Source organism: Chaetodon auriga, chromosome 13, assembly GCF_051107435.1.
Source record: "Chaetodon auriga isolate fChaAug3 chromosome 13, fChaAug3.hap1, whole genome shotgun sequence".
In the NCBI taxonomy this organism is placed as follows: Eukaryota; Metazoa; Chordata; class Actinopteri; order Chaetodontiformes; family Chaetodontidae; genus Chaetodon; species Chaetodon auriga.
In genome coordinates this window covers 2,381,053-2,408,193 of record NC_135086.1, presented here as the reverse complement: position 1 = coordinate 2,408,193, position 27,141 = coordinate 2,381,053, and the positions used below count along the sequence as shown (strand labels likewise).

Sequence of the window (27,141 nt, the reverse complement as noted above, 5' to 3'; positions counted from 1 at the left end):
ACACCCAGAACCACTGCTCGCTCTCAACCAATCAGACGTCAGAACGGATCGCAGAAGAAGAGAAAACCATCACAAAAACAGACACTGTGGTCACCTGCAGCGTCTCAAAGCAGAAACACGAGTTTGTCTCCTTCTCAGGAAGTTAAGGTAGAAAAGTTCTGACTTTTCTGTGCAGGTGTTCCTGTGCTGCGTGGTGACAAGCACACCTGTGTGACGTGGAGCATGTGAGTGTTTCAGTGCTTCGCTGAGCTGCAGAGTCACAAGCTCGTGTAGCCAATGAGATCAACTAATTCAATGAATGTAGCCTTGCTTACTCAATTAGCATTCTTCATTTGGGGTGTTTGTTAAGAAAGAAGACAGACAGAAATCCTGCAGAACAGCTTGTTTCTAGAGAAAGAGATCCAGCAGGGTGCGCCGGAGTCCTGGCCTTACCGAGGCCCAGTCGGCTGGGGCTGGTCTCGCGGCTGCAGCCTTGGCTGCGAGGGATCCTGCTGCGCTTGTCTGCCGGCGTGGTGGAGGCCGACGCCGTGGCTCGAGGGATGCGGCCGTAGCTGCTGTGGCCGAGCAGCTTGCCTGGAGAGCTGGAGCGACTGCCGGCTGTCGGGAGAGAGAACAAACAAATGCGTGCCGTGGTTAGACAATACTCAGAGCGGCTGAGACGCTGGCTGGGATGAGGGGTAAGGGAGTGGCATCACCTACAAAAACATGCTTGGACTGAGCCAAAACTCGAGCCCAGCGCTGTGGGACAGGTAACACAACATAACGACTTTTACTTTCATTAATCTCAGTGTGGAGGATAAACCTACGTCGTGTATTTCATGGATTTAGTTCTATCTGAAGGAGAATGAATACTATTTTAGTGACAAAACAGAAGTTGAAGGCAAACACAACTTTATCTGGATGCACAAATACAGATGTTACAGCCTGGATACACACAGGGTGGGGGGGGGGTGGCTGGATACATATTCTACTTGTGCTGTGGGGAGACATTTACTGTGGCACCAGTCACCAATGGGAACACACAATGCTTCAACGGTGAAAACAAAGACTACAAAGACAAGAAGATGGCTGACGGCGAACATTTCCGACTCCGAGCGGCTTCTCAGACTGTGGGACAAAGTAATCTGAATGTGATGAGTGGAGCATGCTGCTACTTCATGTAGGAAACAAACGTGAAAGGCTAAAAGAACGGCGTGCAAAGCTGTATGTGCTAGGGGGGGCGGTGCTTTGGGATGAGGCGTCTGGCTCGTGATTGGATGAAGCTGAGGCCTTACCACTGATGGGATTGGCTGATCTGGATCCTGGGTGATGGAAGCAATAGGCAGGACAGGGTGGAGATCGAGAACGGTCAAAATGAGACAGAAGGGGTTATGTTTATTGATTTTACCCAGCATGCACTCTGGACGGCTGTGAACACGTTAGCAGATCTCGAGAATATATAGATACCGACACACACACACACACACACACACTTTATATTTAAAACACAAGCACACACACAGTGCATGCATGTGGGCACAGTTGCACAAATACCGAGGATTTGTGAGCGAGAGATTTTTCAGGGTGGTGCATGAGAAACATCACACACACACATACGAGAAACAGCATCAGTATGATCTCAAAGCCGGCGAGGCAAAGATCATACTGACATGTGTGATCGGCACGCACTACGCACACTCAGAGCTGTGCGATGCCGGATGTGAGGAACGTGACTGAAGAGTTTCAGCTTCACCGTATGTGAACACGTGTGGGGTGTGTGTGTACATACGCTGGGACTGGGAGACGACTTTGGCTCGGCTGCGTCCCCGGCTGTCCACCACCGAGGTGCTGGCCCCGCCGACGCTGCCCGAGCTTTGTCTCCTGGTACGAACTCGACCTGGACGATAAGGGAAGGAGAGGGCAGAGAGGCAGAAGTTCAATGCACGTGAATCACTTGAACGTGGTCACCCCAACCCTGGACAGAGATGCTGGAGAAGGAAAAGTCTGGGGAGACAGAATGAAGACCTGAACGAGGGGGTAGAGCCCCCCCGGAAACACACAGGAGGGAAACAGACAAACCTGGGTCCACTTGTGTTTGCCAATAATTCATGCTCGTGGTTTGTCGTGTGAGCACAGTTGTGCTAATGCTAGCTAAGACATGAACGGAGAAAAGCACAGGTTCAGTGGCTTTTAAGTGCTTGTGTCATGTCCCACTCGTGCGTCTAAAGGTGCTGAAACAAACCATAAGAAATATTGGCAAACTGTTTGGCCCAGGTCTGGAAAAAGATGGACAAACATTGAACATCCTTTGCAGCTGCCTATGACCTTTGCTTGAAAAACAACCTCCAGCAGTAAGGAATACTCTGATATCTTCATTACTCACTTCTTACAATGAGTACAAAAACACTCTGCGTTGAAACTTTAGCTATTAAAAAAGGTCAACTCTGTTAGCCTTCCTAGCTCAAACCAAAGGGTACTGCTAGCTGCAAGCTAAAGGGGTAGCTTTAGGCTAGAAGTGCCCATTGGGTAAGTGAGAAATGCTAACTAGCTTAAGGTAGCAACATGAAACTGACAGAAACCTTTTCCCCACACACACAGAGACAAGTTTCGAGCTAAAACTTAGCATGCCGGGTTTTTGCTACGTTAAACACGCGGTGGGTCTGAAGCTGTTGGTCACATTTAACAAGCAACTTCGTTATCGCTCCCAACGCACTCGACCTGAAACACACTCGATAACACGACCCAAAGTCTCCTGAGGATTTTTAAATGTGAGCAGCTTTCCCACATAAATAAAGGCAACTTGTACTTGGAGACATTTGATTTTGGTTTAACACAGTTCACACACACATGTGCTGCACACGAGGCAAAAATAAAACTTTCTTCCCACTCTCATGTCCAGAGCGTGTCCACTGAAGGGCTTTATGATAAGTTCGGGATAAAAGCCCTCTCACCACGGTGAGATCTGGGTCATAGGGCCTGGAAATGGTGAGTGCGATAACAAGCTAAAAATAAGGGTCTCCTTGAAATGGAGAGGAAGTGTTCTGGGATCAAACTACAGCAAGTGCAATCATCTCCAGTTTATCAGGATGAAGCAAATTGTGCCAAAGCAAACCTGATCGACCCGGTTTCATGTGCATTTCGACTGCCTCCACAGCTTTTAGTGAAGAAGTAAGGAAGCTTCTTTTGTTCCCATCAGAAAAACTGACAACTGGCTGATTTAACTTGCAGTTTAAAAAGGATCTGTCGTACAAAACTTTGGGTGATAACTCAAAACAGGTGGCATGATTCTCCTTAAACTTCACACAGCAGAGCAGTCCTGAGGATCCTCCACATGATGAAGGACGGTTAAAAGCTTTGGGAGGACGTCAGATCTGACGGCCGTTCGATTCACAACATGCTGACGTGCGCCGACTGTTAGGAGGAAAGGAGGAAGAAAACAACAGCGTTGTCTATCAACTTAAACACAGTGAGGAACATTAACAGGGGGCTGGATTGCTGTGTAAGTAACAGAGCTGATGGGTACGGTTGTTAGGTCACAGTCAGAGGAGGAAATCCATGCAGACAGTCCATGCAGAGTTCCACAGAAGTGACGACCACTTGGGGGGATAAAGAGAGGAAAAGAGGGCACAGATGAAGAGAGGAAGATGTAAACGTGTAGCCGTGACAGCTGACAAAAGACACACTCACGTCTTCACGTTCTGTTGTGCAATCTGCACAAACACACACACACACACACACACACACACACACACACACACACACACACACACACACACACACACACACACACACACACAGGGTCACAGACACACAAGTCTTACCATCGCTTTTACCGGGAGTGCCATCTTTTGGGCATTTAAGAAAGGCGGAGCAGCAGCGAGTGGGAGGAGAGGTATAGAGGAAGACATTAGTAGCAATTGAAGCAGGAACAGGAGTGAGTGGATAAGCAAGGGGCCTCATCATCATTAGTAAGGGCCCTTATCGAGCTACGGGGACTCATTGGAGAAGGAGAACAAGGGAGGGAGGAAAGTTTCTGCATGGCAAAATGATTACAGTAAATCTCCTGTCTACTGGCAGGAAAGGCCTAAACATCCCCCATAAGATGTCAGTGGAAACATCCTGACAACGTGTCACATCAGGGGGCTTCCCGGCCTCATCACATCGATGTGTTAAAGTGTCAGCCAAGGATTTGAACAGTTCCTGCTGGCAGAACAGGCTAATGACAAGCTGAGCAGTCATAAATAACTCCAGTCAGCCCATTAAAGCTGTGCTCAAACACTGCACATCAGTGCTGGGAAAGTCTCTTCAATCAGTGTTTATTCTGAGGGTTTCTGTCTCTGCACACTGTGACAGCGTGCATGTTTCTATAATTCACCGTTTTCCTGGATGACAGAGAGTGAAACTGGCCTACAGAGCGTTGTTTCTCTGCTTTTAGAGGATTAGAAGAAGAAGACTGATGGATTACCTAATGAGGCGTAGGACCCCGGGGGAAGAGCGGCCGCGGAGCTGAACGGCGAGGAGGCGGGAACGGTGGATAGACGTGACTTGGCGTTGGAGGCGGCGTTTACGTCGATGTCGCTACGGGAGCGCTGCAGGGAGCCCGGTGTAGTGTGCACCCTGGTGCTCACCAGCTTACCTTCAACAGAGATGAGAAGCAAACATGAGGCAGTTTGTTCCAAGTGCGTAATGCTTTACTAACATCTTAAATCTGAGTTTCTGTGCTAACTGTGCAAAAGAACTGCGACGATAACAAAGACCAGCTGCAAAGCCCTGAAACTAGACTGATGACCTCTGCAGTGCATAGGCAGTACCTGACATAGACAAGTAGAGATCATCTTATTCTGTCATGAGCATTTTAAAGTGTTCTTTCTGTGTTTTCTTGCTCATTGAACTCTTTCTTTTATCACTCTAACATGTGAAGTCTTCTCCGCTTGTCACCACTAAGCTGTAGATAAGTTAGAGTTAGAGGTTAGAGTGACTTACTCCTTGTTATGCTCCCTCCAATGACACTCTTCACAGACAACGGGCGGCTGCAAAAAAAGAGAGATTTTACGAGCAAGTACAAACATTGTTATTGCATCCAAGAATCAGCAGAGCTAATGTGTAATTATGCATGTAAAATACATGGATTCGCTGCATTAGATAATATGAATAACACAGTATGTTCCCATAGAGCTCAGCATGTAGCTCGAGCGCTGCTAACACGTTAGCCTCTGGTTAAGAAATCATTAGCGTCAGACTTTGCTTCCTGTGAGGCTGAAAAGAAGAAATGAGCTCACCCCCTAAAACACAGACCCCCCCTCCTACACACACTGATGACCACAACAGCTGCAGTCATGATGGATGGAGTATGAGGTCATTAGCCAACACGCCCCACAGGGAATCTGAAATCTGGCTAAACGATGGCGATCGATCCAGGAGCGCGTGCGTGAGCGCTCAGCTGTCTGCTGCCCGTCTGATTATAATTACCAGTGTTTTCATATTCAACAGGACAGATGCATTAGTGGTTTCCTCCAATCAATTACAGCAAAGAGATGTGCAAAGGATGGTAGAAAAAGGTGGAAGGTGGGAGAGAGGAGAGGAGAGAAGGGGTGGGGGAGGGGTCACGGTTCTTACTTCAGACTCTCCTGGGAAGACGACGAGGAGCGGTCAGACTGGGGCAGAGACACGATGCTGTCAGAGCTCTTCAGGTGAGACTGGAGGGCCTTCTGATAGGTGGACTCCAGCGCCTGGAACAGATGCTCCGCCTCCCGGCTGTAGTGACCGTGGAAGCCCCAGTAGCACCTACAGGTGAGGGTGAGGAGAAGCAGATGATGAAGATTTAACCTTAGCTCAGGTAACAATAAGTCTTTTGGGGTGGCACTTACTTCCTTGCGATGGATCTGGCCTCAGAGTCAGCATCGTGTATGCCTTTCTTGATGGTCTCAGTCAGAACAGCCACGTGTCTGGGGTAGTAAGGGAACATGGTGAGGAGGACTCAAGCAGCTAACCCACGATGAAGATCAGAACAGGAAGTAAAGGTGGACGGCTCCTGGAAGCTTAGACCTCAAACGCTGGGCTAAAAAACTCCTGCAGTGTATACGTCTTCCTTCTCTTTGCCTGCCTCACTTTCATTCCTCTGGTGGTCCACAGGGAATGTGACCACCCACAGGGGGCTTCACACGCTTTTTAAAGTCTCTGCCGGAGAGACGGAGAGTCGCCTGATCGCTGGGGGTCCTGACGACGGCTCTCTCAGGACTCATCAGATTAATGGGTCTCATCAGAGGCGCATCCAGCCAACAGTTAGCAAAATGTTTTAGATCTCAAATGCCATCATGTGAGAGGAGGAGGAGGAGGAAGCATGTCTGCATCACCTCCACTACACATAAACACCCACTCACTCACACACACACACATTACACCGCTTCATTTATTTGACGCACACAGCTTCAGCTTACCTTTCCAGTGTATTAGTGTGCCACTCCTGTAACATGAGGTCCAGGAACTCATAACAGCGTCTGGAAGGAGACAGACGTCCTTAAGTACACGATGGCATTGGATGCTTAGCATGGGAACAACAGGGAAGAGCGGCGTTCAGGTGGTCTTACCGTCTGACCGCCACGGACTTGGAGGTGCAGTTACTGGTGATGATGGGGATGAGACGCGGGTAGTGTGTGTGCTGGAGGACAAAGACAAAAACACAGAGCTTTCACTGATTCTTCATACGATTATGTTATCAGTCTGACATGATGACTGGAGGCTGATTGGAGTCGAGTTCACTAATCATCATGTGACGGGAGCAGGAGGGACGGGAATCATTAGAACAGGACTGGTTTTACACAAATATAAATATGCAGTTCTAATACAATAAGCACATTTTTCTCTATTCTGAGCATCGTTCTGCTCTGCTCTGGTGGCTGGCTGCTGGTTGCTTGCAGCCCCCCAACCAGCACATGACACTGGAAAGTGATGGAGTCAATCTTCTGCCTCTGGAGTGTTTTTGTGGGTGTAGGATGGACAGGAGCAGAAACCCACTCCTGCATCACCCTCTAATGATGCTGCTTTCATGATCAGGTGGTGCATATGACATGAATGAAAATATTAATGTTGTATATCGAAGACGCAGCAATGAAGTGAAGACGATGAAGAAGTTCTCCGCCGATACTGTCTTGTTCAAAAAAGTTTATTGAAGCAAGTACAGCATCACAGACAGCATGCGATGTCTGGGTGGTTTCAGCCAATAGAAGCAACACACACATACAGCATCTCGAACATGCATTATATAGGGGAGTTGTGTTGACACAACTAAATACAGAAAGTTAAAAAGACCTAATATGGTCGTGACAGAACATATGTCGCACAACAGGTGAGGGCCTAATATAATCATGGCCTCTCCATCTTTAGGTTAAAGGTATTTACGAGCAACAAAAATCTCCAAGCTCAGGGGAGGGGATGCCCAAAAAGATGAGCAGATACTACATTAACGCATCCCCTCTCCCCCTCTTACCCTGAGGATGAGGCGGATGGCGGCCATTCCAGACGTGGCCATGACTTTGGCACTGTTGGGCACGAGGTTCAGCAGCGTGGGCATGACGCTCTCCGCTCCGTGGTCAAACTTGTTTCCCAGAATCGATGACAAATGTCTGACAGAGGGAAGGATGCCGTGTTAAAGAACAAGTGATGTGTTAATGTAAAGAGGACTCTGACAAGTGTGTAAGAAGCACTGCTCCTTCATTTCACGTGTTGACTGAGGAGTAAGACGCAAAGAGTCTAACTTTCCTCCACGTAATGATCGCGAGGGGAGCTAAAAAAACATGTGTGACATTACGAGGGATGGCGGGAACCATGAAGCTCCCGTCGATTCATCAACCTTCTGCTCTTTCCAGCTCTGTTCCACCTCATCAGGGTTGTATTAAAAGTCGGATGACGGATGTTTTTGGGTGAAGAGCACGCTGCTCGTTTCACACCCGAGCGGGGCTCGTGTTCATTAGCTTAAGTATGTGGAAAGAAAACATTTTAGCGTAGCGTAACCTAATCAGTTAGAGGTTTGAGTTAATGTCACAGCTGTCAATCAAGGCCATTAAGTCCATCCTGCCAAGGCGACTCATCCGTTAATGAAGCTGAATGACTTTTCAATTAAAACACAAATGACTACCAGTTTATTCAGTTTTTCACTGTATTGAACTTTTTATTTAGGGTTGTGTCGTTCTTTCACCTGGCAGATAGTTCGCTCTATGAACTCCCCTGGAAGTTAAAATTACTGAAAGTGACACTCACACGGCGTAGGATCTTACCCCAGAGTGATGCAGGCCTCGCGGACCACCTGTGAGCGCAGGTCTTTAGCCGACAGCTTTAAAGGAGCCTCCAGAAGACGCAGCTGCTGAGCGAAGCCCTCATACTCAGTGGCACCGGCCAGCATGAGAGAGCGGACCTTCTTCAGCTGGAGAGGAAACACAAGACACATATGAGAGTATTTCCTCACGGGATTCATGCATTCCTCTGTGTGTGTGTGTGTGTGTGTGTGTGTGTGTGTGTGTGTGTGTGTGTGTGTGTGTGTGTGTGTGTGTGAGTCTTACCGCCACCACTCGGTGCTCCCAGTCATGTTTGTCATCAGACAGCACTTCTCTGATCTTGGTCAGCTGGTCCTCGAACTCTCTGTTAGAGTAGATCTGGACAGACAGACAGACAGACAGACAGACAGACAGACAGACAGACAGACAGACAGACAGGCAGACAGACAGACAGACAGGAGAGATAACGACATCAGGGTCATTACAAACAGGAATTTGAAAATACTGCAAATACCTTCAATGTTGAGATGTGACAGCTGGAAACAGTCACCATACGAGTGTTTCAAGTCTGTAAACCCTCTTAACTGCACAGATCTGTCCTAAAGCTCATGTCAACTTGATAAATGCCACCTGTGCCTGAGTAAGTGCACGTTTGTGAAATTCATTAGAAGCTGACACAGAATAATTGCTGGATAAGTGTGGCTGTCACAGCCTGAAGTCCTGCTGCTGGAAATCAACCCAACAGACGATAAGGAGAGTCAGTGACGTTATAGGGAGAGCCAAAAAAGAAAGTCAAACATATGACTGTGCTGTCAATGCTGTGTTCTGAAAGAGCTTTAATGTAAAAGAAACAAGGAATTAATGCTTTGACAGGGAGTGAGAAAATGGGAAGATGTTGCAGTTATGAAGAGGTTTCTATTCTTTAATAACAGCTGGAGTCAGACGAGACCAAGTGAGGCTTTATGCCACCAGTGTCTCCCACCTGACAGACCAGCAGGACGTCACAACAGGGAACGACTGAACTATAGAGAAAAATACTACAAAACACGTTTTTCCATGTGCTCTTCCCTCTTGTGCTGCACTTCACACGGCAACACCTGGCTCGGCTTACCTGGACTGAGGGCACGTCATCAAAGGCTTTGATGAAATCCTCCTCATCAACAGCACCGGCGCCTGCTTCCTTACCTTTAGGAACAAAAAGCACAAGGTATCATGAGTGAGATTCACCAGCAGCTGCAGGAGATGCAGTGCAAGACATCATCAGGCAGCAGTGAAAGTCACAGCTGTAGTCTTGGCACATTTATTGCGACTGACGTTCAGCGTATAGTTTCTTAAAGCTGAGCCCCTCCTTCACCTGCGGCCTTCGCTGTGGTGGCTGAGCTGGGTCTCCTAACAGAGCTCACTACAGTCCTCCTGCCACTGGGGGGAGCTTTGGAGGATGACGAGGAGGAGGACCGGCCTCCGTCCACAGAGTCTTCATCCTCAAAGTTCTTATCTGCAGCAACAGAGGCAGAAAAAAGGGAGAACATATTGAGTATCAGCTGATTTAAATGTCAAACGTAACTGTTGGCTCGGCTCGATGACTGTGTGAGAGATTTCCCGTAAGGATCAATAAATCATTATTTGCTCATCATTCAGAGGCATGACTCCGCTCAGGGGTCGGTGTTTTCACGCAGTGTTCTTCCCGGTGAGTATCAGAGCCTATCGTGAAATGCATCATCACTCTCTTCCCAGCTATCTGCCGACTGTTGGCCCCGAGTCATCTCTGCATTGTATGACCTCTGCCTGCCTCAATGGAGAGAGCAGCGCCGTGTGTATGTATCCATTCAGCCTTTATCTATCCATCCATCTGACTTTAATCTGGTTTGGCAGCCGCGGACGGATACATGGCCCCCTGTCACCTGCCCAACGTGACCATTCACACGAGGGATTAGCCCCGAGCAGCTACGACGGCGCTGGGTGGCTGCAGTCAGCTGAGGCACGGCGGCGACGCAAATGTTTGCAGCTTAGCTCGTTGTCTATTTTTGAGGTCACACAGAGAAACGATATTGATTCAAAATCACTTCTCGATCCATTTATCAGAAAGAATGTGCTCCTGTGGCGTAAAATAAGCTGTTTAGAAATGAAGCTCACCTCTTTTATGCACATAAACACTGCCTCCATCAGTGGAGACAAGTGATATCAGCAGATATAACAGCAAACACCAGGCTCACACACAAAAACCCTGCTGCTATCACGAGCGTGACGCTGCATCCATCGCAAGCAGACGCAAAGAGGAGGACAAAAGGCAACAGGTTGACAGAGGAAAGAGACGCGCAAGGCAGAGGAAGCAGAGCGGCGACCGAAGGGTGAGGAAGACAAAAACATGGAGATCCACGTGAGAGCAAAGCCGAGCGGCAGCAGGAGAGATAAAAGGCGTCGTTCTTACGAGCACAGATTTTCTTGCACACCAGCTTCCTCAGCATGTCTCTGCTGCACCCTCGAACGCTCCCTCCTCTTCGTCAGGCATCTCTGTCGACAGGATGTGTGTGTGACTCTGTTGCACGCTGGGCTCTGACAAAGTGCCAGACTAGCCAGCCCTTAAGCCTTGTGTGTGTGTGTGTGTGTGTGTGTGTGTGTGTGTGTGTGTGTGTGTGTCACTCTATGACCACTGGTGATGCTGTAGACTCTCATGGTGAGAGGAGGGAGGGGTCTATTGTTGTGAGATCACCTTTTTAGTGCTTAGAGATCAGATTATTATATTGTATTATTGGAATTCATGTATTTAACAGCCCAGTCGATGCTGACGATGATCATGCAGAATAAGGACTAATAAAGAGCTAATATGCTAATAATATGCATGCTAATAAGCAACTAGTGAACGTGAACATGTGCACCTCATGATAAACTGTTGCCTGGCTCAGTTATGGTTTTCAGTACAAAAGTGCACAATTATATCTGCAATTATTTAGTATTCTAGTTTTTTTCGGAGCGTCTGAATGACTGAATAATGACCAACTGACCCACACTTTAATTTTTACAGCCCTGTGCTCGTGCTGGCAGGGCTGAAAGAAGAAAACAACAAGAACTGAAGCTGAGAAGAAAAATAAACCCAGGCTGAAGCTGCGAGGCTTGGAGCCTCTGTGCACTGACACAGGTGTTTTCAGAGCCTCGGGGGGGTCAGACCTCCATGTCAGGCAGAGCTGTGCCGGGAATCACATGATGTCACCGGACTTGATGCACTATTAATGATGGGCGCTCTCCCAAAACCCGGCACGGCGCTGGCTGGGCGTGGTTTCTGCTCCATTTCAACACAGAGCACTGAACGGCTCACGTAGACCTGAATCAATGGCCGCGTGCGGCACATCACAAAAACACCACATGTATTAAAAGCCCTGTATGGACGAGTACACACATTTCATGAGGCTTAAAGTGGCTGAATCCATATGTAAAAAGGTAGCGCACCGTGTCTATCGGCACTTAAAAGCTGTCATTAAAGTCTCCCGTTTCCCCTTCCTGCAGCTGATACAGACCAACACCAGGTCTGCAACACCAGGGTCCTGAAGCTGAAGAAGCTAAATGGAATTCAGCCATCACTCACTTTACTATCTTCACCTTTTTCTGCTCTGACACATAAAAGTATACCGGCCACAAAAACCCAGCATCTGTCAGGCTAAAGGTGCAAATTTAGTGAGAAAGGTTTTGCTAGAACATCATAAAAAGAAGGATTAAAGCAAAGATTTCAAACTAGCTGGGTACAAAGTGTCGGCACAGTTAGCCACACAGCTTCCACCACTGGAACAACCCTTTGCTCTTCAAACTACTGAACTGGTCCCAGTGGTTCTGTGCAGCACACAAGTCAACATCAAAGCCAGCTGGACTCCAGTTACCACTTACACAACCCGGCGTCGCATTTAAAAAAAAGTATAATACAAGCCAACCGGAACAGGCTCAGCAGGAAACGATCCAAACTTAAACTCTACAAAAAGGACATATGAGCTCACGCTGCCTGATCGCCACCTCCATGTAATTATAATAGCTGAGCAGCTTCACAGAAAGCACATCACACACAGAGAAACGTATTGATTAGAGCTGTCAGACGGGCTGTTCTCACCGATACTGACACAAATGTCTGGGTGATTTAGCTGCGTGTCAGGGGAGCAATTACAGCTGCATGCAACACGCAACGAGCTAGTCGAACACATACAGACACACAGGAAACAGTGCGCACGCACGCACGCACACACACACACACACACACACACACACACACACAGGACTGCCTGCAGCCGGTCATTAGTGCTGTGTGAAGGTGACAGTAGCAGCGATCCCACAGGCCTCCTGACATCACCGCCGCCTTCCTGAAGCGTCTAATCGCTGATAATCGCTCAACATGCAGAGCTTGTGTGAAGTCAGCAGCTTGTGGTGTGAAGTCAGTGTCTTCCTTGGCAACTTTTTCATGAAAACATAAGAGCGCACTGAGGCCTGGAAGCAGGAGAGGAGAAAGGACAGCGGATGTTACAGCTCCCGACATCCTCTCAGGGGGAAAATCCCATGAACAGCATCGATATTCTACGATGCCGCCTCTGAACAATAACTGGCAGTCTGACCTCAGTCGGTGAAGGTTGACTGTGTTCATTTTTAGCCATGTTTCACGTTCAGTTACAGACTTTAAGAGAAGCACAGTCAGAGCAAAGTCTACAGCCGGCCTTTGGGCGGCTAGAAATACTTGATTTATGTGTTTAACCTTTATGCACAAAGAGGTCTCTTGAGATACGTTATCTCTTTATCTTTATCTTTATCTCTCCAGATTTGCCCAAAATACACAAGAACAAATTAATCATAAAACCTCAGAGAAACAGCGAAGGCTCCATCTTGCCTTTTTTGACCCTTTTGGCCATTTAATGGTTGTTTTTCTCATTCCAGTTGAAGACATGGATCATCCTATGGATCATCCTCTTCCACTGCATACGCCCTTTTATGACACAACACACTGTGCTACAGGATGTTTTCTAGGACTGAATTCAGAAACTGTTAATAGATAAATAATAATACCACACTTACTGACTCACAGCAATACCACACATGCTGAGGTCTGCTTCAGGGACCAAGGATGCGCTGCCGTGCATGTGCACTAGGTGTCAGGATACGCTGCAGCACGCTACGACACGCTGAAGTCGTCAAAGTCGCTGAAGCTGCACTGGCATCAGCAGAGTCTCCAGTAATCTGTCTCTGAACCACAGATTTATATAATAGGGAGGATTTTCTCTGCGCTCGCTGAGGAAGAATAAGGCCCAGAGGCACGAGGGGTTTAGAGAAAGTTCTGGAAAGTAAAGTTGTTTAAATGGAGGAGACGCTCGATGTTCTGTACAGAGGAAGAGGGTCTGTCTCATCCCTCCACCTCTGCCCCCTTTAACCTCTTCCACCCTGATCCCCTTATCTCTGTCTTTATCCGTCTCTCTGACTCTAATGACTCTTATTCTTTTCATCCCTCTGTCCCTCCCCGGTCGTCCCCGGTCCTCACAGGGCCGGCAGCCTCCGGGGTTACATAAGAGACAGATGACTGGTGATCAGCGTTATGTCATAACAAAGATGTCTTGTTTTGCTGACACACCAGAGAGGCTGCCGGCGGGGCGGAAAATTAACCTCCTGACCGCAAGTTCTGCTTTTCTGAAGTCAAATACTTCACCGTATGAGCTTTGTTTCCTCAGAAAACTCCACCTGTTTAATCCAGATGGGATTTAAGTCTGTCACGTATGTACCAGGGAGGTGAGCTCTTGCTCTCCGGGAGCTTCGCCTGCTCCATCGCCACAGGGAGCTCTGACCGTACACTGAGGCCGCCAACGAGGCTCATTCTCTCCTCAACTGGTGACTTATACAACCTGTGTCCTCTGTTCTTTGGCGTTCTCAGAGAGGTAATCGAGTTGTAACGTGACACTTCTCAGATCTCGGTCAGGAAGAGATTATTTTTGGTTGCCCTCGTTCCACATGACAGCGACAGGGTGAGTTTGACAACCCTGATTCCACAAAAAACGTGTCCACTCATGTTCACAAAGTCGTGAACGTCTGAGCCTTTCCAGGACGCCCCTTTCATACCCAATCATGATCCTCTCACCTGTTACCAATGAGCCTGTTTACCTGTGGAATGTTCAAACAGGTGTTTTTGTGTGGTGTCTGTGAAACGTGTTGCTGCATCAGATTCACAATAAGAGATATTTACAGAAATCAATGAAGCTGATGAGGAAGAACATGAAACATATTGTCTTTCTTCTGTCTTCATCTGAGTAGGATTAGCAAATGATCACTTCGCAGCTCTTTTGGACTTGGTTGTCCCTCACAGGTTCCTCTTGGACTTCCAGGACATCCAGGACAGATTATCAGAGAGCAGCCTGTGATTCTTTAGAAAACGCCGGCTGATCCCCTGAAGTTCGACCTGTTCTGACGAGCTCTGCTCTGACGCCTCAAAGCCCACGATCATTACTACCATCAGATTTTACAAGGAAGTGCTGAAGGACGAGGAACCATCAGTCTTTAAGTAACCACACCTGAATACTGCACAGCACTGTTCACCAAACAGTGAATCAGTTATCAAAACTGTGCTAATCAGCTAATTGTTTCAGCTCTAAATAAGAAAAACTCAACCCCAACATGCATCATTTCAGGCACACAAGTGAAAACAAAGGCCCTTCAGTGAAGCTTCCACAGCACGCAGACAGACACACACTCATTATCGCAGACGAGCCCTCTGTGAGGACAACGAGCTGGCTGTCCCACTCGCACTTTATCAACTCCAGAAACCAGGAACAGAAGCAGAGGAGCTGACGTCGGTTTCCCAGCGGTCGTGTAAGACCAGCAGCTCTTCTTCAGGACGACTAGCTGCTGATTTTCTCCCTGACAAAGTTTCCTGAGTGACACCAGGCTGAATCCACCAGGCTGCTTTTTACCAGGCCGATTTCAAGTTATGAGCCTTCAGCCCGACTGCTGCATCCACTGCCAACATTCAGGATTTTCTCTTCAGCTCGTCCTAAATATTTCAATATCACTGTGTTCTTTATTTTGGGAGTGTTGTGTTTTATAAATGAGAGGAATCGCTGAGGGAACACAGCGATATCTGCCTCTAAAACAATATATATGCTCACTTCAAGACAGGGTAGCGTCTCATGGGGTTTATTTTCTGCAGCACTGCCACAAATGAGGATGAGGAGACAATCCTGACAAACAAGACGGCCTGAAGGTGTTACAGGGCGTCTGATTCAGCTAAAGAAGGCTGCATTTGTGTTGCACTGAGAGTCAGATGCTCCATAACAACATCTTCATCCATGTGTTTTGTGCATGTAAATGTTGATTCGTCTCATATCTTTTATAGCTTTCACATATTTTCTGCTTTAAACGCTCTCTGTAATGTGTTTTATGACGACCCAGATGAAAGCCACAAGCCGAAACGTGTCGGTCTAACAGTAAAGTCGCTCTTTACACCTCAAGCGTTGCTGGAGTTTTGACCTCGGCAGTAAAAATCCATCAGCCGTGAGTCTCTCAGTCCTCTCTCCCGCGCTCAGTGATGCTGAAAGGCGAGCTGAGGCAGACGAGACGGCCAGGTGGAGATCAGATGAGAAACATCCAAAGACGTAAAAAATGCAGAGAGACAGGAGGAGAAGATAAGAGACTGGAGCTGAAGATCCACCCAGAACAGCTGATATGAGGTCTGTATGGTTACACCTCACAGCTCCACGTCGTAAAAATATCCATCCACAACAACATCCCACAAACCGCCCACTGAGCATATTTCACTGTTTTAATACTAAAAATGCACCTGCCACTAAAATAAAGAGAATTTTCACCACGTCAATCAGATCTATTTCCATTTTTTAGAAGTCTATTTATAGACTGCAACCTGAGTCACACCATGGGATGATGCTCGTGTTGTTGTCTGACAGCTGCATAAAAAACAGCCCGCTGAGGCCGACTCCGTCTCTGAGGCCGGTGGTTTCAGTCAGTTTAGATGACCCTCGGCTGTGTCCTTACAGAGCGGGTGGGGGGGTGGGGGTGGGGGGGCACTGCTACAGCGGCCTCTCATTGTGTCCCTCAAAGCTCCCTTTAATCCTCAGAGTCACTTCGACAGAGGGGCCGTTTGCCCGTTTCACTTGGCAGCGAACAGAAGGAAGACAATCACATCATTCAGCGGGCCGCCCACAGTGTCTACTCCAGTCTCTCCGTCACACACACACACACAGAATATGTCCATCAGTTTGTCTTTCTGTTGACACACTTGTCTCTGCTTAACTCACTGGTGGTGTTAAAGGATAAGATTTGACAGTCTATATTTTTGTTGCCCCTGAATCCCATAAAACCATCAATGATTTGATCCTGATCACAGCCTGACACATCGTCTTCCTCAGAGCCATTCAGCTCCATTATTGTCCAGAAAAACACAGACAATACCAACTAACTCAAGTGTCTTTAAGGGTCAAATGAAGACATTACTAGTTAAGGATATACGTGCATGTGTGTGAGGGAACAGTGAAAAGTACTTCAGTGAATCTTCTATTTCTCTTGTGTTCACTCTTCAAAGTAAAATCCGAATGCATCACAAACGAAACACACATTTAAAAAACACCAGATATAGAAAAGGTCTTTCTTCAGGGCTTTAAAGGCAGAGCCTCCTCCACAGTGTGCAGCAGCCTCACGGGCTCGAACACACACCCACACACACACACACACACACACACACACACACACAAGAAACACATTCATCTCTTTGCAGAGCAGTGTGTGATGATCAAAGGGCGCCCTCAGAATAAGAAATCCTTCATGGTGCGACACATAAGCACGCACACACCTGCTCAAACACACACGCAGACACGCTGTCATCCCAAATCCATGAGTCCAGCAGGCCCAGCTGACACGTGCATTGACCTTTCACCTTTCACCTTTCAGCTCTGACAATCACGTTATTTCTCCTTTTACAGATCCCAGTGTGGCATCAGAGAGCTGCAAAGTTCAGCTAATGCCAGAAAGTTAAAATTTTGTCAATTCAGCGGGTTTTTCACAGCAGTGTCTGCACATAAACGACCGCTGACGTGTCGGGACTGAAGGCGAGCGGCTCTCAGTCTGCAGCTCATCACGGCCCAACACTCGGGAAAAGACAGACTTGCAGTGTCCGCAGTGTTACAGCAAAACACTGGAAGTGAGGGCGCTGAAGGCAGCTCACACACACACACACACACACGCGCACACACACACACACACACACACACGCGCACACACACACACACACACACACACACGCACACACACACACACGCACACACACACACACACACACACACAAAGCCTCTGGGATTAAGCCAGCTACAAAGGCGTTCTGTGATTGTGTTGAGGAAACTGAGGACGTATTGGCTGATGCACCACAGTTGCGACAATCCGCCCACATTCAGTGTTCCCTGTTTGGAGGCGTCACTGCCGGCTAACAGTCTCTGTGGTTATAAATACTGCCTCTATCTGAAGCTTCACTTCACATTCTGCATTGATCTGCTGTAAATGGTCCCGATACAGATCCAGACAGGCCCACAGAAAATCTGACAGCGACCGTCTCTCTGTTATTGACGGTCGAGCTGCCGACAGCTCCAAAGCAAGACCTCCAAAATTTAACTTCACGACTGCGATTCGGTGAAAACATGTGAGACTGTTTGCATCTCACAAAGAAGCCACACAGAGCTACGACCGTCCACTGCTGCAGGACGAAACCGAAAATGTGTTACAGCATCATGACCAGATGCTATTTTTAGCTAAACTTCAGCTGCAACAATTAAAAACTTTGACAGTTTTTGTCATTTTTTTAAGCAAGAAGGACAAAAATTAATTCGTTCCAGCCTGTAAAAAGTGATAATTTCTCATTTCTATAATAATGAACTGGATATTTTGGGACTCGTGATATTCGCTGATTTTTACAGACTAAACAATAACCAGAAAATGAACTGATAATGAAGATACTCATTAGCTGCTGGGGAGCAGCACTGCGCTCTACATGCTGACCAACAGATGGAACAGCTTCTTATTCCCCACATATTAATTCATCTGTCTCATATTCCACACATGATTCTGAGTAATTACTTATAGTTAATTAAAATCATAACACTGCAGAAAGCATGTCCTCCCAGATTCCCATTCATTTGTTTCATTTCATTCATTCCCCTCTACTGACACGGGCATTAATAAGTAATCTAATAAATACTCCCATCAGTGCTCTGCATCAGCCAATCAACCTAATGAAGCACTCGTCACTGAGATCCACAGATTGAGATCTGTGCACGTTTAATTTGAGGCTTTCAGCTGTACTGCATTATTCTATAAGAGGCTTAAAATGAGAGCAATTCATTGCAAGAATAATCTTAAAGTGCTGTTGATTGCAGTAAATTCAGCTGTAAAGACGACAAAATCCAAACTCTGCACAACGCTTTCCCAGTGTTCAATTTCAATGAGTCCAGAAAGGACATCAGAGCTGTAGAGACAGGTAGAAAGTGTATTTCTCTGTCATTTTCTGCTGTGTCATAAACCTGCACCACAGGTTCAAAAACATACACATCCATAGATAATGCTTGTGTACTTAAGAAGCAGGTATTTCAGCAGTAAAAAATGGCATTAAAGCAGATTAAAGCAGTGAAGTGAATACTTCTTCACGCCGTCTATGACCATTTTAGAGGCAGAAGAAGGCAAAAGTATTGAACAGCAAGCAAGGACAGATTAGATGAGAAGAGGAGGGGGTCGTTTGAATGGGTTGCATAACAAATGATGCCAAACGCAGCCAGGCCTTTTCTTACAGTTTACATGCTGAACGAACTCTCTCAGCTCTCCTCATCTTGGCCGGCGCTGGGCCGAGATTAAACAAGTGTTGGGACGCTTTAGGCAAGCTGTCGCTCAAGGCGCCGAGGGGAGATAAACAAGGGCATGAGACGCAACATTACAGCCCTGTCCTGAACGACTGCTGCTGCAACACAGCATGAAAAACAAACATGAAAACACAGCGACGTCCTCTGGATTCAGCCTGAGACACCAGCCGGAGCACGCTGTGCATCAGCAATACAGAAACAAAGATTACATAAGAGAGTTCAACTGTGATCTTCTGCTCGTCCAGCGGACACAAACACACACGCAGCCGCTGGAGAGACGGATAACAATTAAATCTGTACCAGGCGTGTGCGTGATGTGACCCCAGCAGAGAGAAAACCCAGATTTCCAGTCTTACCTTCTCCAGCTGTCATGGTGCAAAGACGCCCTCAGCGCTGAAGCCAGGGAGGAATGCTGCTGCACAACTGGGAGCTCGGCTCTCTCTCTCTCCTGCCTCTGCCCTATATCTCTCGCCCACTGTTTACCTCTGAGTGTTGCTACAGAAATGGCTGCTTTGTTTTACTCTCCCTCTCCTCCCCCCTCCCTTCCCCTTTCCTCCTTCCCTGTGTGACAGCGCCACAGCGAAGCCGCCCCCTCCGCCTCCACGGCTCTCAGCAGCTGATCATCCTTCGTCAGTAAAGTCACTCAGAGAAGAAGAAGTTGAGTGCAGGTGTTTTCTGATGGTGAGTGCGCGTGCAGTAAAGCTACCTTTGTTAGCACTCCTCTCTCCTCTGTGCTCTGAGTTTACTCTGGTTAGCGCCACTGTCAAACTAAGCTGGAGGTTTGTTTAACAGCGCCGCTCATCCTCCGTCCACACGAGCACCAGACGTTCCTCTCAGCTCTGAGGCAAATGGATTTAAATTAAAATGAGTCATCCTCCGCGGTCACAAAGCCAATTTCAGAGCAGCCGTGAAAGAGAGGAGTGGAGCCTGCGAGGAGCCAGGCTGCTGATCATCATGAATATGATGCTGGACTATCTAATAACTGCTAAAATGAGTCATCTGCATGTTCCTCTTAGCTTTCCGAGTGAACTTTCAGCAACGCTGCTGAAGGCTGACCGGGAGAAAGTGCATCTTTATGCACTGATAAGATCATTTTACTCGTCAATATCGTGAGTTAAAGCACATGATGAAGCGACGGACTCCTCCAAGCAGCAGATTTAAGACAAAGAAAGAATAATTAATTTGCTTGTTACATAATTTATTAGATCTGTGCTTTGAGGCTATGTGCTTTACTGATGAAGTGATAAATGAATGGCTGCCTTAAAGGGCCACTCCAGCTATTTACTTGTGGCCTTAAATAAAGTTTTAAGTCTTCCCAGAGACAAAAAAAAGGTCAAAATCAATCAGCGGAGGCTGAGATTTTCTGATTTTTAGTCACTAATATGGATCAAGCTGCAAAAATACAATTCCTATAATGCAGTTCTTGTGTCAGACCCTCCATGCCTGGTGAATGCTTGTGTCTTTAAAACTCCACAAGCCCAGTTTGTAACGTCATCACTGGGATGATTTTGGCTTTCTGACGAAAACATCACACAGCTGTTTTCAGTCTTCACGACAAGCAAAGCGACCTTCTGGAGCCGATATGAATAGAAGCCTGTTACACAATTTATTGTCAGTTGCTAAAATAAGCTGCGGATAAAAGCAGCCTTATAATAACAACACACAATCAGTTTGTCTGCTGTTATCCTCTGCTGGGCAGCGGCGAGTCTCCACAGAAAGACCGAAAACTTCACTTCACAGCGAACACCAGACGGCCAGCGAGCGCTCCTCAAAGGCAAAATTAATGAAGCTGTCGGGACAGTTGGAGTCCACGTGTGAAATGTTGTGAAGCGTTAGCTGGAGGGAGACGCTGCAGACGAGAATGCTGAGCCCTGTCTAACTCTGTTCTCCTTGGCTCAGCTGTTGTCCCTGCAAATGCAAAGTGGACGGACAGAGTCAGCAGGAAAGGTGTCAGAGCGAGTCCACCTGCGCAGAGGTCGCAACTCTTCCAACACACAAAACGCTCACCAGTGAGCCACTACGGGGTCAAGCATTTCCCTTTTATTGTGTCTCTTTTCTGTTTTGTCCTGTCTGCTTTGATATATTCATTCAGTTCAGAAGGAAGCCTGCTTTGGTCTCTGGCTCCACAGAGGGACATCTGAAAGCTCCTGTGGAGGAATCTCATCCCCTCGAGCCGCAGGCTGTCCGTCTGGCCTGCAACCCCGCCTCTTCCTCCACACATACACACACACACACACACACACACACACACACACACACACACACACGCACGACACGGTCACGCTCTAAAGGGAGCTGACACACCCAGACGCAGTGTGACGGAAAGACGACTGAAAGACAATGAGAATGAAAATGCAAGCCTGGATGAGGAAGATATGTCTCCCTGCGACACATAACAAAGGAGCACCGATCTGCTGCAGAGCCACAGACCGTCTTCACTTCCACTTTGAAAAACAGCCCACATTATGGCAAACTAAAGCCTGTTTCAGCAGCAAGGCTTGATATGTCCTGTTGATGGAGGCGCATCAGAAGGCCTAAGAGCCACCTGGACGCCACATGAAGGACAACAGCTGAAGTCAATAAAAAATACAGAAGCTAGAACAGCAAGGAGGAGGAAACTCACCTGAGCCAGAGGATGAGATCATGTTCCCGGATCTTTGGACTTCATCAAATTTGCTGAAGATTACATTCAACCTGTAAAAGAAGACAGAGAGAAATAAAAAAAATCTGCAAACAGGTGATGACAAATGTGTAGCGAGGGAAAGAAAATGAAGTGTCTGAAAAGTGGAGCGGAGAGAATAACGGCAGCCAGGAGCTGCTGACGGCACCATCCATCACTTCAGAGGTGAGAAGCTCTCCCTCTGCTCCGCGCAGCACAGACCGCCAGGACCAAAATAGACGGCGTCCAAAACTGCCACACAGGTGACAAACTGGCATTATGGCCAGAGAGAGAGAGGCGAGACGTGAGGACGAGGACAAACACAGAGGACAGAAACAGTCTGCACGTTTGTGACATCAAGCAACAACAGCCACAGTTCATCCAAACCTGAGCTTTGACGCTCTGGCAGCCCGTTGGAGGAGCTTGTTCAGGGGCTGATTACAAGCGAGACGGCCGTAAATCAGATTTAGTGGCTGGAAAAATCATCCGAGCTCATGTCGAATACAGCAAACGTCTGCAGTCTGCATGAAGTGAAACCCGAGGAAGCTCCAGCTCACAGAAAACAGAGCACACCCCGAGTGCACAGCCGAGCTCAGCTCACTCCCGCGTGATGTGATGAGCGAGGCATGAAAACACGTGTAAACACACACACACAGATGACAATGTGTGTGTCTGACGCCACGCGTGACGACAGTGTGTGTCTCTTCTAGACGCCCCGCAGAACGATCGAGTGCGTTTTGTGAAACATTGAGAAAAAGTTAAAGTTTTAAGAGACACCACAACAACAATGAAAAGAAATGGACCCGTGTTACATCACATGAACGTGAACTCTGAACCTTCTCGGCGCTGCCGCCTCAGAAACCACACAGGAGCTTCGTCATGAACGCAGCTCGACTGCGGCTCCTGCAGCTGCAGGCGGAGTGAGAAGATGAGGGAGTACACAGAGTTTTACAGCGTCTGTTTTCAGAGAAGCTGAAACTCCCAACATGTGATGAAAATAAGTATCAGTCCTGTGGGCATGCAGGGCTCTGGGCTGTGTGTGTGTGTGTGTGTGTGTGTGTGTGTGTGTGTGTGTGTGTGTGTGTGTGTGTGAGTGTGTGTGTGTGTTAGCTATCACACACGTCAGACGTTACTGCTAAACCCAAATATTATACTTCAGTTATACTGTTTCAACATTGTACTCAGTACACTTTGTGCTCTTTTTGTCACCTTCAAACACACTTAAGTGTACTCAAGGAGTACCACGTGAGTAGTACATGAGTATACTTGAAGTGTAAATAGTTGCACCAGTGGAAATCAGGATTCACGAGTATTCAAAACACACTCGCAGTACAATTGTATTATATCACCGGTGTGTTGGAAATATACTTAAAGATACTTTAAAATGAAGTGAGACTAAAGTACACTTTAATTAAGTGTGCTGATAGTGGATTACAAAGTACTTCATAAGTACACTTTATTACCAATAAAAGTATTCGTACTTTAGTACTTTTTAAAAGCATACTAAAGTGCAATTTATAATACACTTATTGTAGAGTACACTTTTTATAAGTACTTTGAAATACCACTTTAAGTATTACAGAATTAGTACAGTAATTTTCAGTACATTAAAGCAGAACTTATCTATTTAGGAGTACACTTTTTAAAAGTATACGTCAAGCATACTTTAAATAGAAAGTGTAGTACTTTTCTATACTTCGATTATATATCTAATACACTAAAGTATACTCCTGTTTGACCTGGACCAAAGCAGACAAACACATGCCTCTCATGGCCTTTTCACTGAGACGACTCTCAGCTTTGACAGCATCAACACAAACCCAGTTGCCAGTTTATTAGGTACACCGAGCGACACCTAATGCAGTCGTGAAGTAAATCCTCCATCATGAAGGTTAGAGTGTGAGAGGTGCTGATGGTCATGAGGGAGGATGCAGTTTATGGTGCTGTTACAATGGACATAATATTAGAAACGCCTCTTCATGTGATCCACACGCTGTAACAGCAGCGCAAACCTCATCCTCCACAGTGATCCCACAGCTGAACCAACGGCTCTCTGAAACAGGCCCAAACAAAAACTGATCACTCTAACCTTCATGGAGGGAGGAGTCACTGCAGGACTGCTGGATCAGACTGCATTAGTTAAAGAGAGGTGTGCACACTGAACAGTGTGTAAACCTCCCCGAGTCCATCAATGTCTGCAGCTGCAGTGTGTTGACTCGGCCACCAGGGGGCGAACCATAGCGCTGTCTCCTGCCACCTCTTTGTGTCTAGTGAGAAAATCCTCCTCTGACGAATAAAAACAGCATCCGACCTTCACACACTGTGTGTGTTTATGTGTGTGAGTGAGTGAGAAATGATGCAAAAACAGAAAAGAACAAACAGAAGGCACAAATGAGACGGCTTCCTGTTGGCGTACCGTGACTGTGGAAGGCCCTTTTTGCTGAGATCCATCCTCACCCTCTCGCCCACGTGTCTGTAGATCTCCACCAAGCTGCTCATGGCCCCGTCACGGACCTGATGGCCACAGGAATTCATTGACAGAGCCAGAAACCATGAGAACATATTCATTAGCATGTCAAATGTCCCGTGAATGTGACTGCACAACATTTCCACAAACTTCCACAAAGAATAAAACACAGGAGATGGAGGAAAAGCATGATGGGACACACCTGGCTGGTGGGGTCCCCCAAGAGGTTACATATGTGGGGGACTATTTTACTGAGGGTCAGGCCTTGAGCTCCGTACCTGGAAGACGAGAATTCAAGTAAATCAGTGCAGGAACTGGAGAGATGAAATCGTACGAAGGAGTCTGAACGTGAGCCCGCTCCGCCATCGTCACCGCGATGGACGGGAGGCATGTGACTCACGTGCTCAGCGTGGCGATGAGACAAAGGCACACTCCTTCTCTGGTCCTGTTGTTCTTGTGTTTGAAGCCCCCCAGCATCCTGTCCCACACATACTGCAACACAGCAGAAGAGGCAATAACATACATTACAGGCCAGGAAATAGACCCTACCGACTGTAACTTGATAGCATGCCATACATTGTTGATCATGCCTGCCACCAATTACAGGAAGAAAGAACTGGAAAAGTTTAAAAACCAGTCAATGTGTGTGCTGTCATTATTGTTAAGCCCAATTGTTTTGTTCCCATGGATTCATCAGAAGTGAGGTATCAGCTAACAGGGCTGGGTGTGTGTGCATGTGTGTGTGTGCGTGTGTGTGTGTGCGTGCGTGTGTGTGTGTGTGTGCTGTACCTGCGGGGTGGCAGCTTGCTCCATGATCTTTAGCAGCAGCGTTTGGTCTTGGTCTCGCACTTGATCTTTAGCGTCTCCCAATCGATCAATAAGGCTGGGCAGAACTGAGGGAAAGAGAACAGAAGGAAGCGGTGCTATTAATTAAGAATTAAGGGCAGAACAGGAGCAGGAGGAGGAGGAAGAGGAGGAGGAGGAGGCCCTTTGGTGTGTGTTATTCTCCATTATACACTATGAAGGTCATGACATTACACACCTGACACAAAAATCTTACCTGTTCCCACATGGGCCCTGAAGCGCTCCTGTAACCTTGTCACTAAGGCAGATAAGAGGTCCAAACCCAGCAGCGCCACCTGGTGGAGACACAAAAAGCAGCTATAAATTAATTCAACAGCAATTTTAAAACGTTTCATCCATGTAAACCACATGAATCTTCTCTCATTTCATCGATATCACTCATAATCACAAACGATTTGAATAATCACTGCTACAGCCCTGGACGAGCAAAGGCTGAAGGCTGTGATCAAAACGTCCTGCTGCAAAGGATTATGGGTACAGACATTTTTAGGTTTCCAGCCTCTGCTGTGTTAATGAGCGACACCGGCCTCCTGCAGCCTGCGCAGCATCAAATTACAGCACATCTGGGACTCACATTTCAGGCCAGAAGCTCCAGTTTAACTCCTGCACCATGACAGTACCTCCTCTGGATAAACCTTGATAGATATTCACACACAGTTTTCAGCCATCTTTCCTTGTCTTGGGGTGAGTGAGCTGCTCAATGAACGCATAGTGAGAGCAGCCCTGCTGACACCAGAACAACACATAAGCATCACCTGGACGTCTGTCCAGAACATGGTGCAATTTTTGGAAACTACAGCCCTGTTAATGTTAAATGAAACAGTTAACAATACAGTGCACTGACATCAACATACTGCCATCTAGTGGCATCATAGTGAGCAGACAGAGGAGCTGTGTCGCCATCATCGGTGAGCATTTCTTTATGCTGCAATGATCAATTCATTTTCCATCTCTGTTGAAAGATGAAACACGTTTCCATCATGGCAGATATTCTGTTTGAAGCAGCTTTATCCTCCTCTGTGCTCGACCTTTCAACAGACTCTACTCATTTTATGCTCTCACATACTCTATTTTCTTGCTTTTCCAGATTTCTTTCTCCCACTGGCAGAACAGGTAGTGAGCACTCAGGCAGGCAGAGGGCCTGGTGTCTGCAGGCCTAATCCTCAGATCAGGTCCCTTTGTTCTCCAACTGGAGGGAATTACAGTAATTAGACTGATGACAGGGCCCAAACAAAGACTCGATGAGAGCTCTGAGAGGGATCAGCAGAGTTTAACAATGGTTTCAACCTCCACAAACTCCACTTCTGCGTTTGAGGAGGTCATCTCAGAGCTAGGTTCAGCTCCTCCCGGGCAGGGTCGATGCAGGAGGTCTTTCCAGCCTTTCTCAGCTGGAGCTAAACGCTCTTTTCCTCTGTCCTTTTCTGAACTCGCCCTGTGTCTGAGTGCACGTTCAGCAGAGGAGATATGCAGAATTATAGCGCAGTCCAGAACAGATGAGGACAGACAGGCTCCTCCTCTTTGCAGACAGATGGCTAACTCCCTTTTACATCCACATCCGGACCCCCAAAACACAAATACAAGCACATGACCCCCCCTCAAGGCTCTAAACCCAAATCTCACAGACATCATCCCTTCCCAAATCCTCCTACTCGCCATGCTATGTTCTCAGTTCCTCTCTTATTGTTCGCTGCAGCATGAGTCCGTATCAGCAAAAACATGAAATGACACCAAACCTGATCTGGATATCGCGAAATTTAACCTTTGAAATAAATAATGTGCACAGTGAACAGGAGCTGCACACTGTGTGCAGAGAACACAGCTATCAGCACACTGGATGAAAAACACGACACAGCTGACACAAAGCAGTGAGGCTGAATATAAACTCTTCATCATCAAGCTTCTTCCTCCATTAGCGGACTCTTCACGCCGCCTTTGTTGTGGAATACAAGCACAGGGTTCGTCTCTGTACTTTCATTGCTTTCTACAAACCAGGACAGTTTGGACAAACGTCAATAAAAAGCAAGTTTGTCGTTTTAA

The 27,141-nt window shown here is 47.2% G+C and overlaps 1 protein-coding gene and 1 non-coding gene across 2 annotated transcripts in view; one reads left to right on the top strand and one right to left on the bottom strand.

The window, feature by feature from the left end:
• The window catches only part of clasp1a (cytoplasmic linker associated protein 1a), a 68,217-nt gene that overhangs the window by 19,212 nt on the left and 21,864 nt on the right, over nt 1-27,141 (bottom strand). Inside the window, exons 3-23 of the mRNA XM_076747625.1 lie at nt 25,301-25,379; nt 25,030-25,133; nt 24,641-24,732; nt 24,443-24,518; nt 24,190-24,287; nt 21,738-21,808; nt 9,604-9,744; nt 9,361-9,434; nt 8,535-8,627; nt 8,253-8,398; nt 7,466-7,601; nt 6,567-6,637; nt 6,417-6,476; nt 5,847-5,924; nt 5,596-5,763; nt 4,963-5,009; nt 4,445-4,615; nt 3,801-3,824; nt 1,769-1,876; nt 1,275-1,301; nt 433-597 (exon numbers count right to left, since the gene is read on the bottom strand). Of these exons, the coding sequence (XP_076603740.1) occupies nt 433-597; nt 1,275-1,301; nt 1,769-1,876; nt 3,801-3,824; nt 4,445-4,615; nt 4,963-5,009; nt 5,596-5,763; nt 5,847-5,924; nt 6,417-6,476; nt 6,567-6,637; nt 7,466-7,601; nt 8,253-8,398; nt 8,535-8,627; nt 9,361-9,434; nt 9,604-9,744; nt 21,738-21,808; nt 24,190-24,287; nt 24,443-24,518; nt 24,641-24,732; nt 25,030-25,133; nt 25,301-25,379 (2,029 nt within the window). The remainder of the gene's footprint in view (nt 1-432; nt 598-1,274; nt 1,302-1,768; nt 1,877-3,800; nt 3,825-4,444; nt 4,616-4,962; nt 5,010-5,595; nt 5,764-5,846; nt 5,925-6,416; nt 6,477-6,566; nt 6,638-7,465; nt 7,602-8,252; nt 8,399-8,534; nt 8,628-9,360; nt 9,435-9,603; nt 9,745-21,737; nt 21,809-24,189; nt 24,288-24,442; nt 24,519-24,640; nt 24,733-25,029; nt 25,134-25,300; nt 25,380-27,141) is intronic.
• LOC143331128 (U4atac minor spliceosomal RNA) lies at nt 25,772-25,898 on the top strand. The gene has a single exon (XR_013078083.1). It is a non-coding gene; the product is annotated as a U4atac minor spliceosomal RNA (small nuclear RNA).